General features: G+C 45.8%; 1 protein-coding gene across 1 annotated transcript; it reads right to left on the reverse strand.

The window, feature by feature from the left end:
• Positions 1-4153: 4153 nt before the first annotated feature.
• On the reverse strand, positions 4154-16939 carry LOC134221787 (uncharacterized). The gene is made up of 3 exons (XM_062700969.1): positions 16667-16939; positions 12393-13403; positions 4154-6664 (listed from the first exon to the last, which is right to left on the reverse strand). Exons 1-3 carry the CDS (start codon positions 16937-16939, stop codon positions 4154-4156), a joined length of 3795 nt encoding a protein of 1264 aa, XP_062556953.1.
• Between the last annotated feature and the right edge of the window lie 9309 nt (positions 16940-26248).

Here is a 26248-nt window from a genome sequence, read left to right on the forward strand (position 1 = left end):
GTTTCAATACATAATACCAGATCGTTCCGAATATTTCCCAAAAAAAAGCTTAGCCAAATTTTTTTTTCCAAACAAATTTGTTCGGGAATACTTTACAGCATTAACTTCAACAAGCCCCTAGAAATTAAATTAATTAACACGGCCGTGTAAAAAAATCCCATACAAAATTTTTGCAAAGTTGCTCTATTTTGCATGATTCGTCGAGAAATCATAAAACTTTTTTTACACGGATTTTCAAATTTTGAACTGAAAACTTTTTTTACACGGAACGCATCCCCCGTGTAAAAAAAAGAATCGGGTGTATATGTGTGAAATTAAAAAACAATCGAGCTTCGTGAAACGCACGAAGTTTTTTTGAGGTTTTATCCGGGTTTCCGCCATTGTGCGGCGACATTTACTCGCCGCGATTTTATCGTTGGGTCGCTGCAGGCAATGTGTTTGGGGAACCTTAAGGCTTAACGAAGTGACTATTTATTGCTTTCTGCCCGGGTGGTGACTTGGCCCTCGCTTGACAAAAATTATGCCAAATGGTGTCATCCCCATATAAACCCTTGTTGCGCTTTCAAGTGCACGAAGTAACAGTCACACCAATAAGCATATGCGGTATTTCGAAAAATTTCGTTTCAGCTGGTTCGAAACGAAATTCCGCGGAATTTCGCGGAATTTTAGCATGGCGAAATCTGATTCCTTGATTTCGTTTCGCTTCGTAAGATTTCAAAAGTTTCGCTAGAAAAAACTACTACTAAACGAAATTTAACGGAATTCCGCGGAATTTCGAAACAAATTTAAACGTAAACCATACTGCCTCGTACGGTCATGTATTATCAAAAATTTTGGCTGCGCCGCTGAACTAAATCATAAAGCGGCTTTCAAAACTTTGTTATACAAATATTTCTATTAACGCTTACTATATAATCTTTTTCCAAGTCTTGTCAACTTACGTAATCATTTTTCTTCTATAAACGTCTTCAGTGTTTTGTTAGTAATTGTTAACTCAGTGGATTAAAAAGTAGGTTCGTAGGTGAAACGTGATTCTGTGCTCAATTTGTTCCGTTCACACACCACAACGGGGACTCGAATGGGCACGATTTCTTCTCTTTCAGGTACTCAGCAATGGCGGCACACAATTACAGGTAAGTAGTTTTATTGCTTTTTTAACTCTTAACTTTATTTAATCACTTTATTTCACTTAGTTTAATTCAACTTAACTTCACTCTATTAATATATTTCAACATTAAATTCAAATTTCAAGTGGGTACAGTAAATTCACCGGTTTGAGGCTCGGCTAATGGTGTCCAACAGTGATGGTGGGTAGATGACGGGAAAAAAGGGAAGATCAATCATGTCCGTCGTGCTTTTATACTTCATCGATTCAATAGCAATGGGGTTGTCCGGAAGGTGAGGTGCCAACCAAACTTTCACTGCAGAAAGCCACACTCGATGAACAAAATGCTGTCAGTTGTAATCCCACACACAGGTGGCGTTGAAATATTCGTGTCGAGTTTGAATGTGGTATGGTATACACTTCTACTCGAACATGCTGGCCCCTCAGAAATAGCATTTCTGCAAACGATTCTTGCTTGTATTCACACCATGAGTTCGGCTGATTCAACTTTGGCTCCTTTCGAATGATACGCTAGATTTGACAGTTTTCCCTTTCGATGGAATCGATGAAACGATGACGTGAACGTCAAAGCAACCACTGCCTCAATGTTGACAACCAGCACAACTCAGCAAAGAATATGGAACGAAAAATAAGACCCGGTAGCGGGTTTCGGGAAAATTTCAATTTATAGGACAGGTTCTTACCTTGTCCTTTCTAACAAAGGACCATTTCTAGACCAACATTTGAAAAGGGCGTAACAGCCAAAATTTATTCCTTCTGATTCTTCGTCTACATATCTATATCTATCTTCTTCTTCTTCTATCTATATATATAAAAACCAATCTATGTATGTATGTTCGCTAACTACTTCTGAACCACTAGGCCGAATCCACCCAAATTTGGTACACACGTTCTCTATCCTCAGGGGAAGTTAACAAAGGGGTGGGAGGGTCATTTAGGAAAGGGGAGGGTTTTGTTTAGAAAACGAACAATTATGTGTAACTTTCATCTCCCAGGACCGATTTCAACCAAATTTTGTACACATATTCACTATAAGGAAACAATCATATGAGAGATTTTGGGAAAGGGGAGGGGTCTGGAGGGAGGGTATTGTTCAGAAAACGGGTAATTTAGAGTAAATTCGGAACCCCTGCACCGATTTCAACCAAATTGGATACACACATTCTCTACCCTAAAGAAAAGATAACAAATGGGGTGGGGCGGTCATTGTAAAAAGAGGGAGGGTATGGGGGAGGTTGTCTTTATAAAACGAGCAATTCAGTGTTACTCCCAACTTCCAGTACCCATATCAACCAAATATTGTACACATATTCACTAAGAGAAGTCGATCACATGGAAGTGTAATTTGGGAAAGAGGAGGGGTCTGGGGAGGGGTATTGTTCAGAAAACAGGCAATTCAGTGTTTCTTTTGAACCCCTGGACCGCTTTCATCCAAATTTGGTACACACATTCTCTATCCTAAGGAGAAAATAACAAAGGGTGGGATGATCATTGGGAAAAGGGAGGGTAAGGGTGAAGGGTTGTCTTTAGAAAAGAGCAATTCAGTGTAACACCCAACTCCCAGGACCAATTTCAGCCAAATTTGGTGCACACATTTTCTATTCTAAGGAGAAGATAACAAAGAAGGTGGGAGGGTCATTTTGGAAAAGGGAAAGTTATGGGGAAGGGGTTGTCTTTAAAAATGAGCAATTCAGTGTAACTCCCAGGATAAATTCCAACCAGATTTGGTACACTTATTCTCTATTTTTGGAAGATGTTTATTGAAAAGGTAGGGCCAAACAAAGATATAAAAATATATTGATACAAAGGTTCAATTCTATGAGCGGTAGATCTACCTCTGTGGGTTTCGTGCTACAGCATTGGACATTTTAATTCTATAATTTACTTTTCAGTCCCTAGCAAAGCCGGATACATATAGCTATTAGCTATCTATATATCTCGGATACTTATTCAACGTATGTGACGTATGTGATTTTGTAAACAAAAATTTAAACGTTGATTTCTGCAATCTGATAGCACTCCCACGCAAACTATCGCCACATACAGGTAGGGGGAGGTTTCGGCTACATGTTCGTTGTATTGGTTTGCGTGGGAGTGTCATCATATTTGACAAATCGACGTATGCATCTTTGTTTACAAAATCACTGTCGTTTTGAATAAGTTGCCGGGATATATAAAACTCAATGTTTGTATGTTTGTGTGTGTGCTCCAGCCTAACTTCTGAACCCATTATTGTATTGTTTAGTTATCGATCAATTCAACCATTTATCGAAATCATGGTTTGCCCAACGTAAAAAGCAATGATTAATGTGTTTCCTTCTGGATGGTGAATGTGATCCCTTCTTTAAAAATAGACGTTTGCTCGGAATAAGGCATCGGTGGATCTTTGTCCTTCATTAGAAACAGACGTTTGCCCGGAATATGGCGATTATGGGTTCGCTCCCATTTCCAAAATTAGTCCATGTCTTCAAATGAAATCTGCCTTCTTTTGATCCAATGATGAAGTATCGATAAGAAAACGCAATTATCCTGTTGACCAATTGGTTTATTCATTTTCCGATTGTGAAAAAAAAACTGCGAATCAAACTGGCAATTCCGAGCAAGGCCGGGTACATAAAGCTAGTATAGCTATATATGTAGACGAGGAATGAGAAGGAATAAATTTTGGCTGTTACGCCCTTTTCAAATGTTGGTCTAGATTTAATCTTTCTTTTTAGGTGCTCCGGACTGGAATTGTCGAGGTTGATCAGGATTGTGGATTTTTGGACATAAAGATGACGACGTCAGATTGGGCATGATTTTCTGCTGAGAAGTTTCTACTTTGCGGTTCTTCTTTGCTGCTGCTACTCACTTTCGTTTTCCAACACGGTGGTTTGCGTAAGAGGAATCGGCAGCAAGCAGATTTTATTCACCGGACGAATAAATCGACCAGTAGGCGACTGCACCGTGACAACCCGGATAATCCCGTCGGCCCCAGGATGCAGATCGATGATTCGTGCGGTTGACCAGTTCATTGGAGGATTTTTATCAATTATCATCCCGAAGAAGCACCAGCTGGTTTATTTTGATTTCGATCGGGGGCTTGAACCATTTCGTGCGAGGTTGCAAAGTGGAAAGATATTCAGCGTGCCAACGTTTCCAGATCAGCTGAAACATCTTCTGGGTCTGCTGCCAGAGTCGGAGCCGATTAAAGGGAATTTCAGTAGAGTCTATTTGTGGAACAGCCTTAAGTGGAGATCCAATAAGAAAGTGTCCGGGCGTTAGGACTTCGAAGTCGGTCGAATCGTCGCTTAAGGGTGTTATAGGGCGAGAGTTAAGGCAGCTCTCAATCTGCGTCAGTAATGTTTCCATCTCGTCGTGCGGCAGTGTGTGGTTTTTCAAATCGCGATTGAAATGCTTCTGGGCTGATCGAATCGCAGCCTCCCATAGGCCGCCGAAGTTAGATGCTTTCGGCGGGTTGAAGTGCCATCTGATCCCATTTTCACTACATTCCGTTGCCATGGATTGTTTGTATTCCTTGCTGCGAATCAGTTGTCGGAGTTCATTTGCCGCACCAATGAAATTTCTACCGTTGTCGCTGTGGATGTCGCTACATAAGCCGCGGCGAGAGACGAAGCGCCTTAGCGCTTGGATGAATTTTGCCGTACTTAAGTCGATAACTAATTCCAGATGCACGGCGCGAGTGGAAAAGCATACGAAGACCGCGACATAGGCTTTTCTCGGGGCTGCACGGCGGTGTATGGGTTGCAGAGTGATAGGTCCCCAGTAGTCAACACCGGTTACCGTGAACGGTTGCGTTGCAGTGACACGGGATGCTGGTAGGTCGGCCATAAACTGTTCCAACAGTTTTGGACGAGCTCGTACACAGGTGACACAATTACGTGTGATGGATCTGGCCAGGCTCCTGGCCCCTGTGATCCAGTATCGCAGACGGATGATTGTGATGAGCAGCTGAGGTACCGCGTGCAGATTTTTTTCGTGACACGAGCGGACTAGGAGCTTCGAGAAAGGATGTGTCGCTGGTAGGAGAAGCTGATGCTTGCTGTCGAAAGGCTGAGGTGCTTGATTCAACCGACCACCGATTCGTATGACCTGCTCAGGTGAGATGAATGGATTGAACCATCTTAGGCGGGACCTAGGTGACACGGATCTTTTTAGATTGAGCTGCTTCCATTCTTCAGGATAGGATTGTTGTTGAATTAGTCGAATTATAGTGATTTCAGCAGTATGTCGTTCTTCAGTGGTGATGTAGGTAGGATCCGCGTTGATACTAGGTTGCCGTCGGCAATGCCGAATGAATCGCTGGCAATAGGCGACTACGTTCAGAAGCCGGTTCAAATTTGAAAAGTTTCCCACGAGAATATCGACGAATGATGGTTCCGTAGACGCCGGACATGCCGTTGAGCTTTGTTTCCTTGCTTCCATGAGAATTTCGCCATCAGAAGTTTGATTCGGTGATTCACTTGGCCAAGATTGTTGATCAAGTTGGAGCCAGTTTGGTCCTTGCCACCAGAGTTTGTTGTTGTGGATGTTTTCTGCTGGAATTTCACGAGACAGACAGTCCGCTGGATTTTCCTGCCCGGCGACATGTTGCCAGGAACAATTTTGCGTGGTAAGTTGGATCTTAGAGACCCGATTGGCAACAAAGGTGGCCCACGATGACGGAGTAGCTTGAAGCCAGCTGATAACCGTCGTCGAATCGACCCAGAAAAATGTCTCGCCAGTTATTTCAAGAGCTGCTGTTACCTTTTGATACAATTCGGATGCAAGAAGGGCTCCACATAGCTCTAGTCTAGGGATGCTCTGCTGTTTTAATGGAGCAACTCTTGATTTGGCAGTCAGGAGGGTAACTTTAATTGCACCAGATGTGTCAGTTGATCGGAGGTAGCAGCACGCACCATACGCATGCTTTGAAGCGTCAGAGAAAAAGTGGTATTGGACGGAAGCAGCACTCGTCGCAAGGGCAAACCGATCAATTCGAAGATTGTTAAGCAGTGGTAGTTGAGTGCAATATGAGAGCCAAGTGTCTCGCATGGATGAAGGCAGTTCTTGGTCCCAATCGAAAACCTTTCCGTTATCGTTCTTCAGCATCCATAGTGCTTGCATGAATAACTTTGCAGTGACCACAACTGGGCCCAACAAACCAAGGGGGTCAAAAAGTCGAGCGATTTGTGAAAGAGCGGAGCGTTTTGTGAGTGGAGCGTCAGACGATTCCTGTGGTAGCTTGATTTTGTATTTAAGTTGGTCTAGGGCCGGTTCCCAGAGAAGACCCAGTGACTTTATGGATTGGTCACGGTCAAGGTCGAATGATGTTTGAAGAGCGCGATTCTCCAGAGGTACACCGTCCAACACTGCTTCCTCGTTCGATGCCCATTTTCGAAGCTGAAATCCACCCTTGAGAAGTAGTGCTTCAAGTTGCTGCCGGAGCTCAATTGCTTCGTCGGTGCTGTTCGCTCCCGAGTAAAGATCGTCTACGTAAAAATCCTTACGTAGAGTTGCAGCTGCTGTTGGGTGTTGTCCGCTAGCAATGATGGTTCGCTGTAGTTGCATGTCCGAAAGATTGTGAAACTATTGAGAACTTGAGCTACAGGTCCTAAGCCCTGGTAAAGGAGGAAGGTTGCGATGGCTGTTATTCATGGCCATCGTGTAAAGCAAAAATGGATAAACCCCAATGCCAAGGTGTCATGCGACCCGTGCCGAGGGCTGAATGGTTGAGGGGGTTCTAAACATGCTCAACCGCGAACGGAGCCTGGGGTGCACCAGGGCGAACACCCCAGTAAGCAGCCCTTACTGCACTACGGCGGGGCACTGGTGCAGCGGACATTTATTTCCCTAGCTACTCGTGGGACCAAAAATGAGTACAAATTCTACAAACAACCCTCAAGGTGACGACTGCCTCTCTCAGTCGTGTGAGAGCGAAGTGGAGAATACTCTGAGTCAGCTTGGCCTTACCGAAGACCAGCTACTCAGTAGTTCGCAGGAGAAGATGGAAATATCCTGCCCCTCAACGCCTATCTCCCGGAGCAGCACATGTTTCGACAAAGCTGATCCAGATCTACAACCCCCCTCATCGACCGACTCCAACCTGTTGGACATGGAAGATAACGATGATGATGGTATAAGGATCATCATCAACCCCCAAAAATCTTTAGCAAGTAGCAAAGGATCCGAAGATAACAAGGGTTCTACGGAAGCCAAGGGTGCTCCGAGAAAGAAAATCCCCACACTCACACGCTCGCAGAGGAAGCAGCTTAGAACTCTCCGGGAGAAGGGAAAAGACCGGAATGAGGCCTTGTCCATAATCCTGAATAAGGAGAGCGAGCCCACTTCCTCAAAACGCTCGAGAAACGACCTAGACAAATCCGCCACAGAGGACCCCAAACAAAAAAGGGTGAAGCACCATCTGGATCCGAGAGAGCGCGCCCAACAGTCCTCAAACCGCGCGCCTCAGAAAAACGTGTCTGGACAACAAAACCCACCCATGAGGAAAACAGCTGGTATCAGCTACAGTGATATGGCCAAAAGCGTGAAGGTCAGGATAATACCCAAAGACTTTCCCACCGTCCAACTCACTACAGCCCAGCTAGACCTTCTACAAGAAGCACTCCTGCTCAGAGTAGTTCAACAGCGAAACGAGCCAATAAAACCCAAATTCAACAACCTCATCTACAAGTCCGGTTACATGGTTCTAATCTGTAAGGATCAAGAGACTGCTGAGTGGTTAAAGAGAATATCCTCATCCATGAAACCCTGGGAAGGTGCAGAGCTGATGGCAATGGACGAAGTGGCGATTCCACGTCCAGAGATGATCCGAGCATTTTTCCCACAAAGCTCCAGCTATGATGACGACCGAATAAAGGCTCTCATAGAAAGCCAAAATGACATCACAACAACTAATTGGCGTATTGTGAAACGATCCATTCTGAAAGATATTCATGTTGAATGGATCTTCACAGTAGAGGGTGCGTCGATGGAAAAGTTGAAGAAGTCCAAATACACCCTCAACTACCGATTTGGTGAAATCCAACTAAGGAAGATTACAGATCAACCGACTGCCGCTACCGCCAATCCGACTGGAAGGCCGACCCAAGAGCAATCTGAGGAGGCCTCCTGTTCAAGCGAGGTTCGGCTAACTGGAAGGCCGACCCAAGAGAAATCTGAGGAAGCCTCCGGTTCGGGCGAGGTTAGTAAATCTCACCCCAAAAGCACCATAAAGGCTAGTCTGTCCGCCTCTAAAGGAAAAGCTCGAAGCTTACATGCGACCCCCTGCTCTAGTGGTACCAAACCAAAGGTATCTAAACAGGGCAAATGGGGTGCAAAAAGCGACAGTTTGACCACAGAGGCGAAACTGGCGGGCCAGGTTGCTACAGGGAAGAGAGAAAACCCAAACTGTAAGATCAAACGACATCCTGATGATCCGCAACATCCAAAGCCGGACAGTCGCGGGAACCCCGGAAATGGCGACTAAAGTTCTGCAAGTGAACCTCCACCATGCTGAGAGCGCCATGGGTGTGCTCTGTCGGAGGTTCACCAAAGAGAATTTAACCGTGGCCCTCATTCAAGAGCCATGGGCCAATAAATCCAGAATACAAGGTATTCCACAACACTCATGTAAGTTGGTATATGATGACAGCCAGCTTTCTCCTAGAGCGGCTATTTTATTACATAACAACTGTAAATACTTTCCAATTTCAGAATTCATAAAAAGGGACATCGTAGCGGTCAGGATGGAGGTACCTTCCGCCAGAGGGAGTAGAGAGATCTTGGTGGTCTCGGCATACTTCCCAGGTGACGTGGACGAAATCCCTCCTCCAGAAATAGCTGCGCTCGTAGCCTACAGCCACCGACACAACATCCCCTTCGTCATAGGGTGCGACGCAAATGCACATCACACCGTATGGGGAAGTACCAATATAAACACCAGAGGTGAGTACCTGTTACAGTTTCTCTCTTCCAAGAACATTGACATTTGTAATGTTGGTGACAAGCCCACGTTTGAAAACTCCATTCGTCAGGAAGTTTTGGACTTGACTCTATGTAGTCGGTCTATCTCTGATAAAATAAAAAACTGGCATGTTTCTGAAGAAATATCAATGTCAGACCATAAACACATCATCTTCGAATGGGAAGGGGGTCTAACGATGGAAAAAACGTTTAAAGATCCTAAGAAAACTGATTGGGAATCCTACTCAGCTATCCTACGATCCGAAGAATACATCATAGAAAGTCACATCAAGTCCATAACACAATTGGAAGATGCGTCCAAATCCATTAAAAACAAAATCCTTAACGCCTACCAAGAGAGCTGTCCAACTAAATCAACTAGTTCGAGTAGAGACGTTCCATGGTGGAATTAAACTCTTGAGAAGCTTAGGAAAACTGCGCGTAGGGAGTTCAATCGTGCTAAGCGAACCGGCGATTGGAGCCTATACAGAAAGGCCCTGACGAACTACAACAAAGAAATAAGGTCAGCCAAACGGAAATCGTGGATTCTAATGTGTGAAAGCATAGAGAATACACCCGTAGTGGCCAGACTCCAAAAACTCTTTCAAAAGACCACTCCAATGGTGTGGGTAGCCTCCGAAAGACGGATGGTTCGCTCACTGTAGAGCCTAGCGATACACTGAGCGAATTGTTAAAGATCCAATTCCCAGATTCAATCCCTGAAACGAGCATCGGCGACCAAGGCACAGGAATTGCTGTCTCAGAACCACAAGAGATCCAATCATGGGTTTCTGGGTCTAAAAATGACGCAATAAAGGTTGTAAAGGAAGCTTTCACTCGGGCCAGGGTTGAGAGGGCTGTGAGATCTTTCGAGCCATTTAAGTCTCCTGGCATGGATGGAATATTTCCAGCGTTGATCCAAAAAGAGGAGAAAACACTGGTTCCACCCTTGGTTGAGATTTTCAAGGCGAGTCTGATTTTGGGGCACATACCTAACGATTGGCGTCAAATCCGGGCTGTCTTCATTCCGAAGGCAGGCAAGAGAGATAAAACCAACCCCAAAGCATTCAGGCCGATAAGTTTATCCTCTGTAATGCTCAAAATTATGGAAAAGGTACTATGCGAGTACATAAATCACAAATTTATGAAAGCAATGCCTTTGTCAAAACCAATTCGCTTATCAAAGTGGAAAATCTACGATCTCGGCACTACATACGGTAGTTCAAAAATCGAAAAACACTTAATGCAAAAGAAATTGCTCTTGTAGCATTTCTTGATATTGAGGGCGCATTCGATAACGCTTCTTATTCGTCTATAGGGTCAGCAATGTTGAGGAGAAAATTCGACCCATGCATTGTTACCTGGGTACATGCTATGCTAGCTAATCGGAAAATCTCCTCTGAGCTTAGCGGTTCATACATCACTGTTAAAGCAACAAGGGGTGTCCGCAAGGCGGAGTGCTTTCTCCTTTGTTGTGGTCACTGGTGGTGGATGAGCTTCTAGACAGCTTAGAGAGAAGAGGCTTCGAAGTGGTTGGATATGCTGATGACGTTGTCATTATTGTACGAGGCAAATTCGAAAGTGTTATCGTGGAAAGAATGCAATCTGCCCTAAATCACACTTTTCCTGGTGTCAAAAGTATCAACTAGGCATAAATCCTACAAAACTTCCATTATCCCTTTCACCAAACGGAGAAAGGTACAACTGAAACCCCTTTTCTTGAATCAAACACAATTAGTTTATTCAAGTGAAGTAAAATATCTAGGTGTCATACTCGACGCAAAGCTTAATTGGAACTTTCATCTCCAATCAGTTGTGCAGAAAGGTCTCAATACACTTTGGGTTTGTTCAAAAACCCTTGGTAAAAGATGGGGCCTAAAACCAAGTATGATCATGTGGATATATAAAACCATTGTCCGTCCCAGGACAACTTACGCTTCCCTTGTCTGGTGGCCTAAAACTAATGAGGCTGCTGCAAGGGCTAAGCTCAACAAAATCCAACGCACCGCTTGCATAGCCATCACTGGTGCAGTTCGTAGTACACCCACTTTGGCCCTAGACGCAATGCTTCACCTGCCCCGGTTAGATCAATTCATAAAGCTGGAAGCGGAAAAAGTGCTCTAAGGTTAAAGAGAACAAAAACACTGCTGTCGGGAGACCTTACGGGTCACCTCAGCATATTAAATGAATTTGCCATAAATCCCGCAATAGGAATTTGTAGTGACTGGATGGAAACGGTAGTCAATTATGACTTACCTTACGATGTGTTCATTCCTTCCCGCCAGGAGTGGGAAGGAGGTGGACCCAGCGTTCCAACAGGCTCTATAAATTTCTTCACAGATGGTTCGAAAATGAATAATCTGACAGGATCCGGAATCTATGGCCCTACAACAAAATTTCTGTCCACTTAGGACAGTGGCCCACAGTATTTCAGGCGGAAATATATGCAATATTAGAATGCGTGTTATTATGCCTGAGGAGAAAGTATAGATTTGCAAAATATGTATCTTCTCTGACAGCCAAGCGGCACTTAAGTCGCTTAATAACTACACTTGTAACTCAAAGCTAGTGTGGGAATGCATTCTGGCTTTGAAAAACTTATCCATACGCAATCGAGTCTACCTATATTGGATCCCAGGACATACGGGTCTAGAGGGAAACGAGATTGCTGATGAGCTAGCCAGGAATGGATCTAATGAAAGGTTCATTGGCCCTGAGCCCTTCTGCGGGATCTCAGACTCCTCTGTAAAAATGGAACTGAACAAATATATGGTCAGTCAAATCACATCAAACTGGAATGCACTTCCCCATACGAGCCAATCCAAAAGGCTCGTAACGATTATCCCCAAGAAAACCCAAAGACTATTAGGTCTCAACAAAGGGATCTCAACATCTACACCGGTCTAATAACTGGACACTGCCCTGCAGATACCATCTACAAAAAGATCGGAGCAATCCAAACCTCAAATTGCCGCTTCTGTGACGAGGAGAGAGAAACATCAGAACACATCCTCTGCTATTGCAGTGCACTCACCCAACGTAGGTTCAAAGTTCTCAGCAAGCCCTTTTTAGGGCCTGCTGACATATGGATCTTATCCCCCAAGGACGTGGTTGGCTTCATAAAGCTAGTCTCGCCAGAATGGGGGAGTCACATACTGTAACTCAGGATCTCTATTCATCAATAATAGATGGTCTTGAGTTCAGTCGATACCAAGGTATCTCAGTGACAAACATGTTACTGAGATAACTTGCGTACTTCACAGTAAAAGGGTATATCACAATAGTCCTAAAATCTGGACGCAGTGATCTTCACCCGACAAACGAGGAGAGAGGGGTGTTGTTGCTGTTCGTCGTCAGCCAACTGTTGGAGAACCCGAGTGGCAAGAAACGGCGCACTTGCTGTGCCGTAGGTTACGGTTAGTAATTCGTAGGTACCCAGAGGCTGCTCCGGTGATGATCTCCACACAATTCGTTGCAGAGGTGTATCTCGTTCGTCCACGAGTACTTGACGGTACATCTGTTTGATGTCAGCAATGATCATCACCTTGTGTATTCTCGAACGCATGATTATCGATCGAATTTCCTGCTGGACAGTGGGGCCCACCATTGATGCATCGTTCAGTGAAAGTCCATTGAGTGATTTGCACGACGCATCAAAAACTACTCGTAGTTTTGTCGTGGCGCTGTCCTCACGGATTACAGCATGGTGTGGCATGTGATAACAAAGTGGTGGTGGCGATTGGTAATCTTGAACAAACCGCATGTGACCCAAGTTTAGATACTCGTCCATAAATGTAGAATATTGGTTCGCCATGGTGCAGTTGCGCCTGAGATGAGTTTCTAGCATTCGAAATCGGCGAATTGCAGTATTGCGGTTGTCACCGAGTTGGTTGATCACCTTTTCTTTCAAAGGTAATCTAACGATATATCGTCCCTCCGAATTGCGTTTAACAGTGCTTCGAAAATATTCCTCGCAATGAGCTTCATCTACGGAATGGTTTGGAGCGGCATGGTCCTCCTCAAGAGTCCAAAACTTCTCTAGCATTTGATGTACATCTGTGATCGTGGCTAAGTTGGAGATTACTGGAGTCTTCGGAGTGCTGGACGAAGTTTTTCCCGAAACGATCCAACCGAGGACGGAGTTTACCAGGGTTGGTAACGACTCTCCAAGTTGAATTCGGCCGGGCACTCTAAATAGATCGAAAAATACTTCCGCGCCGATGATTATATCGATCGGATTCGCTTCGTGAAACTGTGGATCGGCAAGCAAAATACCGGAAGGAATTTCCCAAGTAGAAGTTTCAATTGTTGCAGATGGCAGATCAATAGTGACCTTTGGAAGTACCAAGAATTCTACAAACGTGCTGAAATCGCTGACCCGTGAGCGTACTGAAGCGGAGATCTTATACCGAGCTTGCGTGGACGATTGACCAATACCCGAAATCGGAACTGATATCTTTCTACGGTGTGCTCTGACGAGTTATGAGAACGACTCCGTCATGAAGCAGCATTCGCTCCCCGAGCCAAGGAGTGCTCTTGTGATATGAACTGTGCCATTGTCATCAACTAGTTTGACGACAGCTGTGGCTAGAAGTACGCACCTACGGGCTTGCTCAGAGCTTGCATAGCTAATCGGATCGTTGATAGTGGCGGAGGCGGACGTTTTGGGTTGTTCGTGTAGAATTTCAGTTTTTAACGTTGTCGAAGAAGATGGTTCTACAGTTCTGGAGTTCACAGCAACTGCTTTTTCCCCGGCACAAAGTTGTGTGTGATGCCGGCCTCGACATTTACGACAAGATGTGGAGGAAGTACAGTCTCTTGCGTGATGTCCTGACCGAAGACAATTCCGACAGAGCTCATTCATTTATTTAGTTAACATCTAAACAGATAACACTGAATCAACAATTTGACGCCACAATGCACGGTTCGAGGCCGCATCTCTCCATCCTCGGATACGCCCCACGCTCGCCAAGTCGTTCTGCACCTGGTCTGCCCATCTCGCTCGCTGCGCTCCACGCCGTCTCGTACCTGCCGGATCGGAAGCGAACACCATCTTTGCAGGGTTGCTGTCCGGCATTCTTGCAACATGTCCTGCCCATCGTACCCTTCCGGCTTTAGCTACCTTCTGGATACTGGGTTCGCCGTAGAGTTGGGCGAGCTCATGGTTCATTCTTCGCCGCCACACACCGTCTTCTTGCACACCGCCAAAGATGGTCCTAAGCACCCGTCTCTCGAATACTCCGAGTGCTTGCAAGTCCTCCTCGAGCATTGTCCATGTTTCATGTCCGTAGAGGACAACCGGTCTTATTAACGTCTTGTACATGACACATTTGGTGCGGTGGCGAATCTTTTTCGACCGCAGTTTCTTCTGGAGCCCGTAGTAGGCCCGACTTCCACAGATGATGCGCCTTCGTATTTCACGACTAACGTTGTTGTCAGCCGTTAGCAAGGATCCGAGGTAGACGAATTCCTCGACCACCTCGAAGGTATCCCCGTCTATCGTAACACTGCTTCCCAGGCGGGCCCTGTCGCGCTCGGTTCCGCCCACAAGCATGTACTTTGTCTTTGACGCATTCACCACCAGTCCAACTTTTGTTGCTTCACGTTTCAGGCGGGTGTACAGTTCTGCCACCTTTGCAAATGTTCGGCCGACAATGTCCATGTCATCCGCGAAGCAAATAAATTGACTGGATCTGTTGAAAATCGTACCCCGGTTGTTACACCCGGCTCTCCGCATGACACCTTCTAGCGCAATGTTGAACAACAGGCACGAAAGTCAATCACCTTGTCTTAGTCCCCGCCGCGATTCGAACGAACAGGAGTGTTCGCCCGAAATCTTCACACAGTTTTGCACACCATCCACCGTTGCTTTGATCAGTCTGGTAAGCTTCCCAGGGAAGCTGTTCTCGTCCATAATTTTACATAGCTCTACGCGGTCTATACTGTCGTATGCCGCCTTGAAATCTACGAACAGATGGTGCGTTGGGACCTGGTATTCACGGCATTTTTGAAGGATTTGCCGTACAGTAAAGATCTGGTCCGTTGTCGAGCGGCCGTCAACGAAGCCGGCTTGATAACTTCCCACGAACTCGTTCACTAATGGTGACAGACGACGGAAGATGATCTGGGATATCACTTTGTAGGCGGCATTAAGGATGGTGATCGCTCGAAAGTTCTCACACTCCAGTTTGTCGCCTTTCTTGTAGATGGAGCATATAACCCCTTCCTTCCACTCCTCCGGTAGCTGTTCGGTTTCCCAGATTCTGACTATCAGTTTGTGCAGGCAAGTGGCCAGCTTTTCCGGGCCCATCTTGATGAGCTCAGCTCCGATACCATCCTTACCAGCTGCTTTATTGGTCTTTAGCTGTTGAATGGCATCCTTAACTTCCCTCCAGGTGGGGCTGGTTGGCTTCCATCGTCCGCTGAGCTGACGTAGTCATCTCCTCCGCTGCCTTGACTTTCACTGCCTGTACTCTCAGCGCCATTCAGATGTTCCTCGTAGTGCTTCTTCCACCTTTCGATCACCACACGTTCGTCCGTCAAGATGCTCCCATCCTTATCCCGGCACATTTCGGCTCGCGGCACGAAGCCTTTGCGGGATGCGTTGAGCTTCTGGTAGAACTTGCGTGTTTCTTGAGAACGGCACAGCTGTTCCATCTCCTCGCACTCCGCTTCTTCCAGGCGGCGTTTCTTCTCCTGAAAAAGGCGGGTCTGCTGTCTCCGCTTCCGTCTATAACGTTCCACGTTCTGCCGGGTACCTACCTTCCTTCCGACAGAGTTGCAGCCTCTGGATTTCCTTTTCTTTCTCCCCTAACTCGAGTTTTGAAAATATTGGACACATGTATAACGGATGATGGCTGGAACATAATGAGCACTTTCGACTGATGATCATTTAGCTGGCCCCGTGACCGGATGCAGGACATGATACTGGTTTCTTCGACTGATAGGATGATGCTGGCGTGTCTACTCTATAGCCCTTCCCTGGATCGTTTGTAGCTCAGTAACCCTTCGCTGTGTGAAAGAAGTGAACTCCTTGAAGGTAACACCGTTTTTCTTAAAGGAATACTCTTCCCAATCCCTGCGAGTGGTCAGATCGAGACGGAGCTTAACATGCGAATTAGAATCAAGTCCCAGAACTCGGTTCTCTCTCCGAGCTGGGCCAAAACTTTCACATTCGCTTCAAATTTTTCAACTAGCGAGTGTAATTCAGTGGCAGATTCTCGCTTTAGTATTGCAAACTCAAAAAGAGCATCCAAATAAGTTTGCTTTAGCCGTGCAGGATTTTGAAAGTGATCTTCCAATAGCTTCCATGCCACTGGGTAGTTGTTCGCACTGATAGTTGATAGTTTGAACAAGTTTCAATGCGTCTCCAGCCAAGGACGAACGCAAGTAATAAAATTTTTAAATGGTGGATAGTTCGAGCGACGCATGTACCAGTGAAACAAATAAGTCATGGAAATTTAACCAGTTCTCTAAGCTTCCAGTGAACACTGGTAGCTTGACGTCAGGCAATCGCACGTGGGACGACGTAGCATTGAATTGCGCGCTTGAGTTGGAGGAGGTTGACGCGATGGGTGCTGTATGTGCTTTACTCACTGAGAGAAGAAATCCCTTGACCCGGTAGTAAGCCGTCTCAAATTCTGCCCTTTCCTTAAACTGCTCTTCGATGGTTTCATCGATAGATTCGAGCTCCTCCTGAACTCCCTTGTAATCCTTCCAAAGCGCGTTGAGGTTTTCCAATCGGGCTGGAACTTCAATGGCATCTTTTCCTTCATCGAACTTTTCTACATACGTTTTGATCAGGCCAAACGACGAAAGAATGCTTTTCTGCTTCGTTTTTAGTCCCTTGATACGTCGCTCGAGTGACATGCTTAACGGAAACTGGAACCAGGTAGGTCACCGTACTCCACGATTCGTTGCGAAGCACTGAAGTATGCAGGGTCTACAAAGCAGAAGACCGCGTAGCTCAAACAGGAAACGGAACTTACTATGGAACGCTAATTACCTTATTTAAGGCTATAGTTAGCCTTGTACGAAATCTATTCTGCAGTCAGTTGTCGTCCAAATTCTCGTGACGCACAATGGCGAGCTTGCCAACGGCTATAGCTAGCCCTATCTTAAGTCCAGTTGAGATGGAATGTCCACCAGGGATTCCGTGATGTGTGAACGTGGACAGGGTCTGTAAAGCAGAAGACCACGCAGCTCAAACGGAAAAAGAACTGTCTATGGAATGCTAATTACCTTATTGAAGGCTATAGCGAGCCTTTAATGAAGCCTGATAAGTCCCACCGTATGGCTGCACCCACGTGGATCCACCCGAAGCAATGGAGATTTTTTTCCAGAATGGCCGGAGTTCGACGACCAACCCGGATCCGAAGGACCAGATGTTAACTCAGTGGATTAAAAAGTAGGTTCGTAGGTGAAACGTGATTCTGTGCTCAATTTGTTCCGTTCACACACCACAACGGGGACTCGAATGGGCACGATTTCTTCTCTTTCAGGTACTCAGCAATGGCGGCACACAATTACAGGTAAGTAGTTTTATTGCTTTTTTAACTCTTAACTTTATTTAATCACTTTATTTCACTTAGTTTAATTCAACTTAACTTCACTCTATTAATAAAATTCAACATTAAATTCAAATTTCAAGTGGGTACAGTAAATTCACCGGTTTGAGGCTCGGCTAATGGTGTCCAACAGTGATGGTGGGTAGATGGCGGGAAAAAAGGGAAGATCAATCATGTCCGTCGTGCTTTTATACTTCATCGATTCAATAGCAATGGGGTTGTCCGGAAGGTGAGGTGCCAACCAAACTTTCACTGCAGAAAGCCACACTCGATGAACAAAATGCTGTCAGTTGTAATCCCACACACAGGTGGCGTTGAAATATTCGTGTCGAGTTTGAATGTGGTATGGTATACACTTCTACTCGAACAGTAATGTCTAACAGAAAACGGGAAGTATGCGGACTCCTTGTGAAGTTTTTTTTAGATTGCCTCTTTCACATTGATTTTGCGTTGGATTTATTTGAAACACGATTTTCGTTTTCAAGTTTTCAAAATAACTTTGTCCCTTCAGTTCAATCAAAGTTAAGTGCCTATATTCCGCGGATTAGACCATCCGACCATCCGATTTACAATGTTATGAAAACTCATATGCGAATATGTACATTATGTGGAAGATAATGATTTGAAAAATGTATTGGAGGTAACCACTTTCCCTTTGATGGGCATGGGACTCGAACCCACGACCCTCAGTACGCTAGACTGCAACTAAGCTACGAAGGACCTCCGTCAGCCTTCACAACCTGGCGGCTACTGAATGAGCTCGAGATTCCGAGATTGGACGCATAGTCAAATCACCCGCAATCCATTTCACAAGTCAACACTTCCACATGTGTATAGTACACGTTCACATTAGAGGAGCGTCAGTATTTAGAATGTCTGGCGGCTACACACATTCTTCATCAGCAACTGTACTGATCAAGTGAGGTTGTGTGAGCTATTTGCCAGTCGGTCGTCAAGCTCAGGTTCAGTTCAATCAGTAGCCGCTTGGTTGCGAAGGCCGACGGAGGTCCTTCGTAGCTTAGTTGGTTAAAGCACCAGTCTAGCGTACTGAGGGTCGTAGGTTACATTTTTCAAATCATTATCTTCCACATAATGTACATATTCACATATGAGTTTTCATAACATTTAGTCGCTTACCAAGGTGGCTTCACTTGAATTACCTGTACAACTAATCAACGATTCCTTTCCCGTAACGCTCACGGAGATGCAGAGCATCCCTCGGTCTCTTATAACTATGAGTGTCAAACTAATTTTTCGCTCCTAATAGCAGTTTGTCGAGTTGATTGTATATAAGACTGTGGGTCTTCGAGCCTCATATAAAAATGTCGAATTTGGAAGTAAATGATAGCCTTTTGGTGGAACGTTTGGTATGAGAAAGGAAAAATTATTTCTTCATACCTGGCAAACTGCTGCCATAAAAACTTTGCGATCACATTTCCGAAATACAAACTGAAATACATATCTTTGTGCATTTTAGAAAGATGCAGAGGATTATTCTAGTGAGCAAATGTATGCTATTAACAACTCCTGTTGGCGCCACCGCAAAAGTAAGTGTCTCCACATTCTGTCTCTCCCGCAATTCGTAAAAACCCAAGCTCTGTTGGTTTGTTTGCGCAGCTAGGAATTTCCCTATGTATTATAGATCCAGGTACATGTATGTATATAATAGCAAACATCCAAGCGCGGGTAGCAAAAATGTATAAGCGAATAGCGCAACAGAGTAAAGCCGAAATTGGCACCGCCTTCTAGAGAGTAGGTGATGTAAATAAAATGCGTAACCCCAAACTTCTGTGAATAAATAAGGTGTAGGAATAAGGATTTTTGCCAGTCGTCAAACTGTGTATCAAACTGTATGTCAATCAAAACCGAGTTTTGATTGCTGCATCAGTGCTACAGAGGAGTCCACAAACGGAGACCCAACTAATACAGTCCACATCGAGAATATGTCCACCTTTCTATTGGGTTGCAGCAAGTGTCTAGTTTGAGTGGGATTTAACAGTCTCACAAGATAGCTACCATCCTTTTCGGAAAGAGCACTAAGTTCATGCGACGTAGTGCAAGTTTTGGAAACGAAAGGTCGAAAGGACAAAAGGTCGAATGGACAAAAAGAAAGATGGAAGAAATTAGGAACAAAAAAGAGATAAATAAGGAAGAAAGAAAGAAGAAAGATGGAAGAAATAAGAAATAAAGAAGAGAGAAACAAGAAAGAAAAAAAGGAAGAAGGATAAAAAAAGGAAAAAGGAAAGAAGGAAGAAAGAAGGAAGAAAGAAGGAAGAAAGAAGAAAAAAAGGAAGAAAGTAGGAGAAAAAACGGAAAAAAAGAAAGAAAGAAGGATGAAAGGAAGAAGGAAGAAAAATGGGTGAAAGAAGGAAGAAAGAGGAAAAGAAGGAGGAAAGAAAAAAGAAAGTAGGAAGAAAAACAGGAAAAAAGAAGGAAGAAGAAAGAAAGAAGAGAGAAAGAGAGAAGGAAGAAAATAGGTAGAAAGGAGGAAAAAAGAAGAAAGAAAGTAGGAAGAGGGAAAAATGAAGGAAGAGAGAAGAAAGAAGGAATAAAGGAGGGAAAAAAGAAAGAAAGAAGGAAAAAGGAGGTAAGAAATAAGGTGGAAAGAAGGATGGAAGGAAGCAAAAAGAAAGAAGAAAAAAGAAAGTAGGGAAAAAGAAAGAAGAAAAACGAAAGAAATTAAGAAAGAAGGATGAAAGAAGGAAGAAGAAGCAATGGAAGAGAGAAGCAAAAAAGAAGGATTAAAGAAGGAAAAAAAGGTCATTCGACCTTTTGACGCAGTTTTTTTTTTCGACCTTTTGTCCCTTCGACCCTTTGACCCTTCGACCTTTTGTCCTTTCGACCTTTTGACCTTCGACCTTTTGTCTTTCGACCTTTTGACCTTCGACCTTTTGTCCTACAACCCTATTGGTCGCAAAGAAGTTATTTGACTTCAAAAAAATGAAATCAGAATTGTGTACAAAACACCAAACCAATTCAATAAAAAATCCGCGGAAAAAAATTAAAATTTCGTTTCACTTCGTAAAATTTAGAATTAAATTGACCTTGATTTCGTATCGTTTCGAAGTCTCGAAAGTAAATCTATGTTTTATTTCGTTTCGATTCGAATCAACATTGATATTTAAAATTTCGTTTCGTTTCGTTTCGTCAGGAAAAAGTGTTTTATCGCATACCCTTACACACCAATAGGTAGATTCATTTGAATGCTTCTTTTTTTTTCTACAAAAGCTCTTTGAAATTTATTTCAGTATAATTACCTACTCCTGTTGAACGAGTTTCACGTGTAAAACCGCGTGGGATGAACCATTAATTATTCATTATCGCAGCGGAAAACCACTTATCAACGTGTGAATTCACGAATGCAAAATCAACTAGAACGATGTTATGGCTTTTCTAACAGACAGTTTATCCAATATCAATTTTTACAACTTATTTAAATATGGGCAAGGTAGTCTAGAGGTTACCAGCTGCATCGTAAGAAAATGGTCTTGAGTTTAATCCCAGAAACGTACCTTTCACATTTTATTCTATATATGTTCTATCTGTAATTGATATTTTGCCAAAAGTTTTACAGATCCCTTCATATTTTTATGAATCAATCCGTTAGCAAACTTTTTAAATGTTCTACATAAATGGAAAATATGAGAACATGAGTGCATGTCAGAAAAATATTTTCATAAACCAGTGAACCTATGACTTTTCTTTGCTACTTTTTTGTGCCAATGTTAATAAAAATATCGAATTCCATATCTCGTAAGTCATTTAGCAAATGAATCTCATTAATCCACCCGCTGGCTGTGATGGGATGTAAACACGAAGAGGTATCGTCGCCTCAATTACATTTTTGATGACATTTTTGCCATCTATAGAGCTTCACCAGCAAATTAACACAATTTGATAATGAGCCATTTAAACCAGCTGGTGGGAGGTACATTTCGCAACCTGTAATATGGAACGGTTGGAATTACTACAATGATAATATTGACACTTTTCGACCGATAAATATTGCATTTGATGGCAAAGGTAACATAAGAGCATCACCAGGCTTTCATTAAATTATATCGATTTTGAATAGCTTGGTCCGATCTGCACTGTCAGTCAGTGAATATTTGTTCACATTTCACTGACTGATACATTTGTTCGAAATGCAATATTATCTTTTTTCGTTCAACAAAGTTTTCCCAAATGATGTCAATCTTGCGCTTCCTTCGATAAAATGTGTTCTTAATTGCAATGCGTAGCGCTTCTGACTTATTTCCAATCATTCATTCGTTATGCAAAACCTCATGACATGCAACAGCGCGTCATTTTCAAATTGGTTGCTTTTTTTGTCGTTAGATGAATAATCTTAACTGATTGAAATTCGACGTAATCAACCAAATAGACAGGTGACGAAATTTCCTCCCAACATGGTTCCACGTGTTTCGTTAAAGCAAAACAGGCGAGCGTTCTGGAACGCCACTGTTCGTCAATCATCTGACGGTGATGGTGAAAATATAATTGAATAATTAACCATCGATATTCTCCGAAGCCCATGATGAGTATCGATTGGTGATGAAGATTGGCAGTTGAGAAACATAATATGCTCGTCAGATCATCGTTAAAATGCTGTTTTCCACAGCAAGGAATGCTCCATTGATCCATTGATGATGTGCATCGGTGTTATGGAACTATTAGAATGGACCATAGAGTCGCAGATAGGGTGTAAAATGGAAATTTCCAAATTCAAGAGCGTCACGAAATTAGAAGAGATTTCAAACGCTAATAGTCTGTATCTTTGGATGATTTTGCGAGGTTTGTTAGTTGAGAGGATTTTTCCAAAGTGGAACCGCTAGTAACTTGTAAATTCTTCAGTGATGTTTTCGCGTGGTTCTGTGCTGTCAGTGATTCAAAATGCGTATTGTTGAGAATAGTGACAAGTGAAAGATAGTTATATATGAACTTTCTTCATAGAACAAAACATAATCGCTTAGTGTCTGTAACGGAATCATGGCTTCCTTTCACGAGGCCCGGAAGCCTCCTTTCAAGAGGCCCGGAAGCCTCCTTTCAAGAGGCCCGGAAGCCTCCTTTCAAGAGGCCCGGAAGCCTCCTTTCAAGAGGCCCGGAAGCCTCCTTTCAAGAGGCCCAGAAGCCTCCTTTCAAGAGGCCCGGAAGCCTCCTTTCAAGAGGCCCGGAAGCCTCCTTTCAAGAGGCCTAGAAGCCTCCTTTCAAGAGGCCCGGAAGCCTCCTTCCAAGACGCCCGGAAGCCTCCCTTCAAGAGGCCCAGAAGCCTCCTTTCAAGAGGCCCGGAAGCCTCCTTTCAAGAGGCCGGAAGCCTCCTTTCAAGAGGCCCGGAAGCCTCCTTTCAAGAGGCCCAGAAGCCTCCTTTCAAGAGGCCCGGAAGCCTCCTTTCAAGAGGCCCAGGCCTCCTTTCAAGAGGCCCGGAAGCCTCCTTTCAAGAGGCCCGGAAGCCTCCTTTCAAGAGGCCCAGAAGCCTCCTTTCAAGAGGCCAGAAGCCTCCTTTCAAGAGGCCCGGAAGCCTCCTTTCAAGTGGCCCAGGCCTCCTTTCAAGAGGCCCAGAAGCCTCCTTTCAAGAGGCCCGGAAGCCTCCTTTCAAGAGGCCGGAAGCCTCCTTTCAAGAGGCCCAGAAGCCTTCTTTCAAGAGGCCCGGAAGCCTCCTTTCAAGAGGCCCGGAAGCTTCAAGAGGCCCGGAAGCCTCCTTTCAAGAGGCCCGGAAGCTTCCTTTCAAGAGGCCCGGAAGCCTCCTTTCAAGAGGCCAGGAAGCCTCGTTTCAAGAGGCCAGGCCTCCTTTCAAGAGGCCAGAAGCCTCCTTTCAAGAGGCCAGAAGCCTCCTTTCAAGAGGCCCAGGCCTCCTTTCAAGAGGCCCAGAAGCCTCCTTTCAAGAGGCCCAGAAGCCTCCTTTCAAGAGGCCAGGCCTCCTTTCAAGAGGCCCGGAAGCCTCCTTTCAAGAGGCCCAGAAGCCTCCTTTCAAGAGGCCAGGAAGCCTCCTTTCAAGAGGCCAGAAGCCTCCTTTCAAGAGGCCAGGAAGCCTCCTTTCAAGAGGCCCGAAGCCTCCTTTCAAGAGGCCAGGAAGCCTCCTTTCAAGAGGCCCGGAAGCCTCCTTTCAAGAGGCCCAAGCCTCCTTTCAAGAGGCCCTGAAGCCTCCTTTCAAGAGGCCAGAAGCCTCCTTTCAAGAGGCCAGAAGCCTCCTTTCAAGAGGCCCAGAAGCCTCCTTTCAAGAGGCCGGAAGCCTCCTTTCAAGAGGCCCAGGCCTCCTTTCAAGAGGCCCAGGCCTCCTTTCAAGAGGCCCGGAAGCCTCCTTTCAAGAGGCCCGGAAGCCTCCTTTCAAGAGGCCCAGAGCCTCCTTTCAAGAGGCCCGGAAGCCTCCTTTCAAGAGGCCAGAGCCTCCTTTCAAGAGGCCCGGAAGCCTCCTTTCAAGAGGCCCAGGCCTCCTTTCAAGAGGCCCAGGAAGCCTCCTTTCAAGAGGCCCAGAAGCCTCCTTTCAAGAGGCCCGGAAGCCTCCTTTCAAGAGGCCCGGAAGCCTCCTTTCAAGAGGCCAGGCCTCCTTTCAAGAGGCCCGGAAGCCTCCTTTCAAGAGGCCCGGAAGCCTCCTTTCAAGAGGCCAGGCCTCCTTTCAAGAGGCCAGGCCTCCTTTCAAGAGGCCAGAAGCCTCCTTTCAAGAGGCCCAGAAGCCTCCTTTCAAGAGGCCCGAAAGCCTCCCTTCAGGTGGCCCAGAAGCCTCCTTTTAAGAGGCCAGGAAGCCTCCTTTAAGAGGCCCAGGAAGCCTCCTTTCAAGAGGCCAGAAGCCTCCTTTCAAGAGGCCAGAAGCCTCCTTTCAAGAGGCCAGAAGCCTCCTTTCAAGAGGCCAGAAGCCTCCTTTCAAGAGGCCAGAGCCTCCTTTCAAGAGGCCCGGAAGCCTCCTTTCAAGAGGCCCAGAAGCCTCCTTTCAAGAGGCCAGAGCCTCATTTCAAGAGGCCAGAAGCCTCCTTTCAAGAGGCCCAGAAGCCTCGTTTCAAGAGGCCCAGGCCTCGTTTCAAGAGGCCAGGAAGCCTCCTTTCAAGTGGCCGGAAGCCTCCTTTCAAGAGGCCCAGGCCTCCTTTCAAGAGGCCCAGGCCTCCTTTCAAGAGGCCCAGAGCCTCCTTTCAAGAGGCCAGAAGCCTCCTTTCAAGAGGCCCAGGCCTCCTTTCAAGAGGCCAGAAGCCTCCTTTCAAGAGGCCAGAAGCCTCCTTTCAAGAGGCCCAGAAGCCTCCTTTCAAGAGGCCAGAAGCCTCCTTTCAAGAGGCCCGGAAGCCTCCTTTCAAGAGGCCCGAAGCCTCCTTTCAAGAGGCCCGAAGCCTCCTTTCAAGAGGCCCGGAAGCCTCCTTTCAAGAGGCCCAGAAGCCTCCTTTCAAGAGGCCCCGAAACCTCCTTGCAAGAGGCCCAGAAGCCTCCTTTCAAGAGGCCAGAAGCCTCCTTTCAAGAGGCCCAGGCCTCCTTTCAAGAGGCCAGAAGCCTCCTTTCAAGAGGCCCAGAAGCCTCCTTTCAAGAGGCCAGAAGCCTCCTTTCAAGAGGCCCAGAAGCCTCCTTTCGAGAGGCCGGGCTGCCTCCTTTCAAGAGGCCCGGAAGCCTCCTTTCAAGAGGCCCGGAAGCCTCCTTTCAAGAGGCCAGGAAGCCTCCTTTCAAGAGGCCCAGGCCTCCTTTCAAGAGGCCCGGAAGCCTCCTTTCAAGAGGCCCAGGCCTCCTTTCAAGAGGCCCAGCCTCCCTTCAGGTGGCCCAGAAGCCTCCTTTAAGAGGCCAGAAGCCTCCTTTCAAGAGGCCCAAGCCTCCTTTCAAGAGGCCAGAAGCCTCCTTTCAAGAGGCCCGGAAGCCTTCTTTCAAGAGGCCCGGAAGCCTCCTTTCAAGAGGCCCAGAAGCCTCCTTTCAAGAGGCCAGGAGCCTCATTTCAAGAGGCCCAGAGCCTCCTTTCAAGAGGCCAGAAGCCTCGTTTCAAGAGGCCCGGAAGCCTCGTTTCAAGAGGCCCAGAAGCCTCCTATCAAGAGGTCCGGCAGCCTCCTTTCAAGAGGCCCGGAAGCCTCCTTTCAAGAGGCCCAGGCCTCCTTTCAAGAGGCCAGGAAGCCTCCTTTCAAGAGGCCCAGAGCCTCGTTTCAAGAGGCCAGAAGCCTCGTTTCAAGAGGCCCGGAAGCCTCCTTTCAAGAGGCCCGGAAGCCTCCTTTCAAGAGGCCCAGGCCTCCTTTCAAGAGCCCCGGAAGCCTCCTTTCAAGAGGCCCGGAAGCCTGCTTTCAAGAGGCCCGGAAGCCTGCTTTCAAGAGGCCCGGAAGCCTCCTTTCATGAGGGCCGAAAGCCTCCTTTCAAGAGGGCCGGAAGCCTCCTTTCAAGAGGGCCAGAAGCCTTCTTTCAAGAGGCTCGGAAGTCTCCTTTCAAGAGGCCCGGAAGCCTCCTTTCAAGAGGCCCGAAAGCCTCCTTTCAAAAGGGCCGGAAGCCTCCTTCAAGAGGCTCGGAAGCCTCATTTCAAGAGGCTCGTAAGCCTCCTTTCGAGAGGCTCGGAAGTCTCCTTTCAAGAGGCTCGGAAGTCTCCTTTCAAGAGGCCCAGGCCTCCTTTCAAGAGGCCAAGCCTCCTTTCAAGAGGCCCAGGCCTCCTTTCAAGAGGCCAGAA

This window comes from Armigeres subalbatus, chromosome 3, assembly GCF_024139115.2.
Source record: "Armigeres subalbatus isolate Guangzhou_Male chromosome 3, GZ_Asu_2, whole genome shotgun sequence".
In the NCBI taxonomy this organism is placed as follows: Eukaryota; Metazoa; Arthropoda; class Insecta; order Diptera; family Culicidae; genus Armigeres; species Armigeres subalbatus.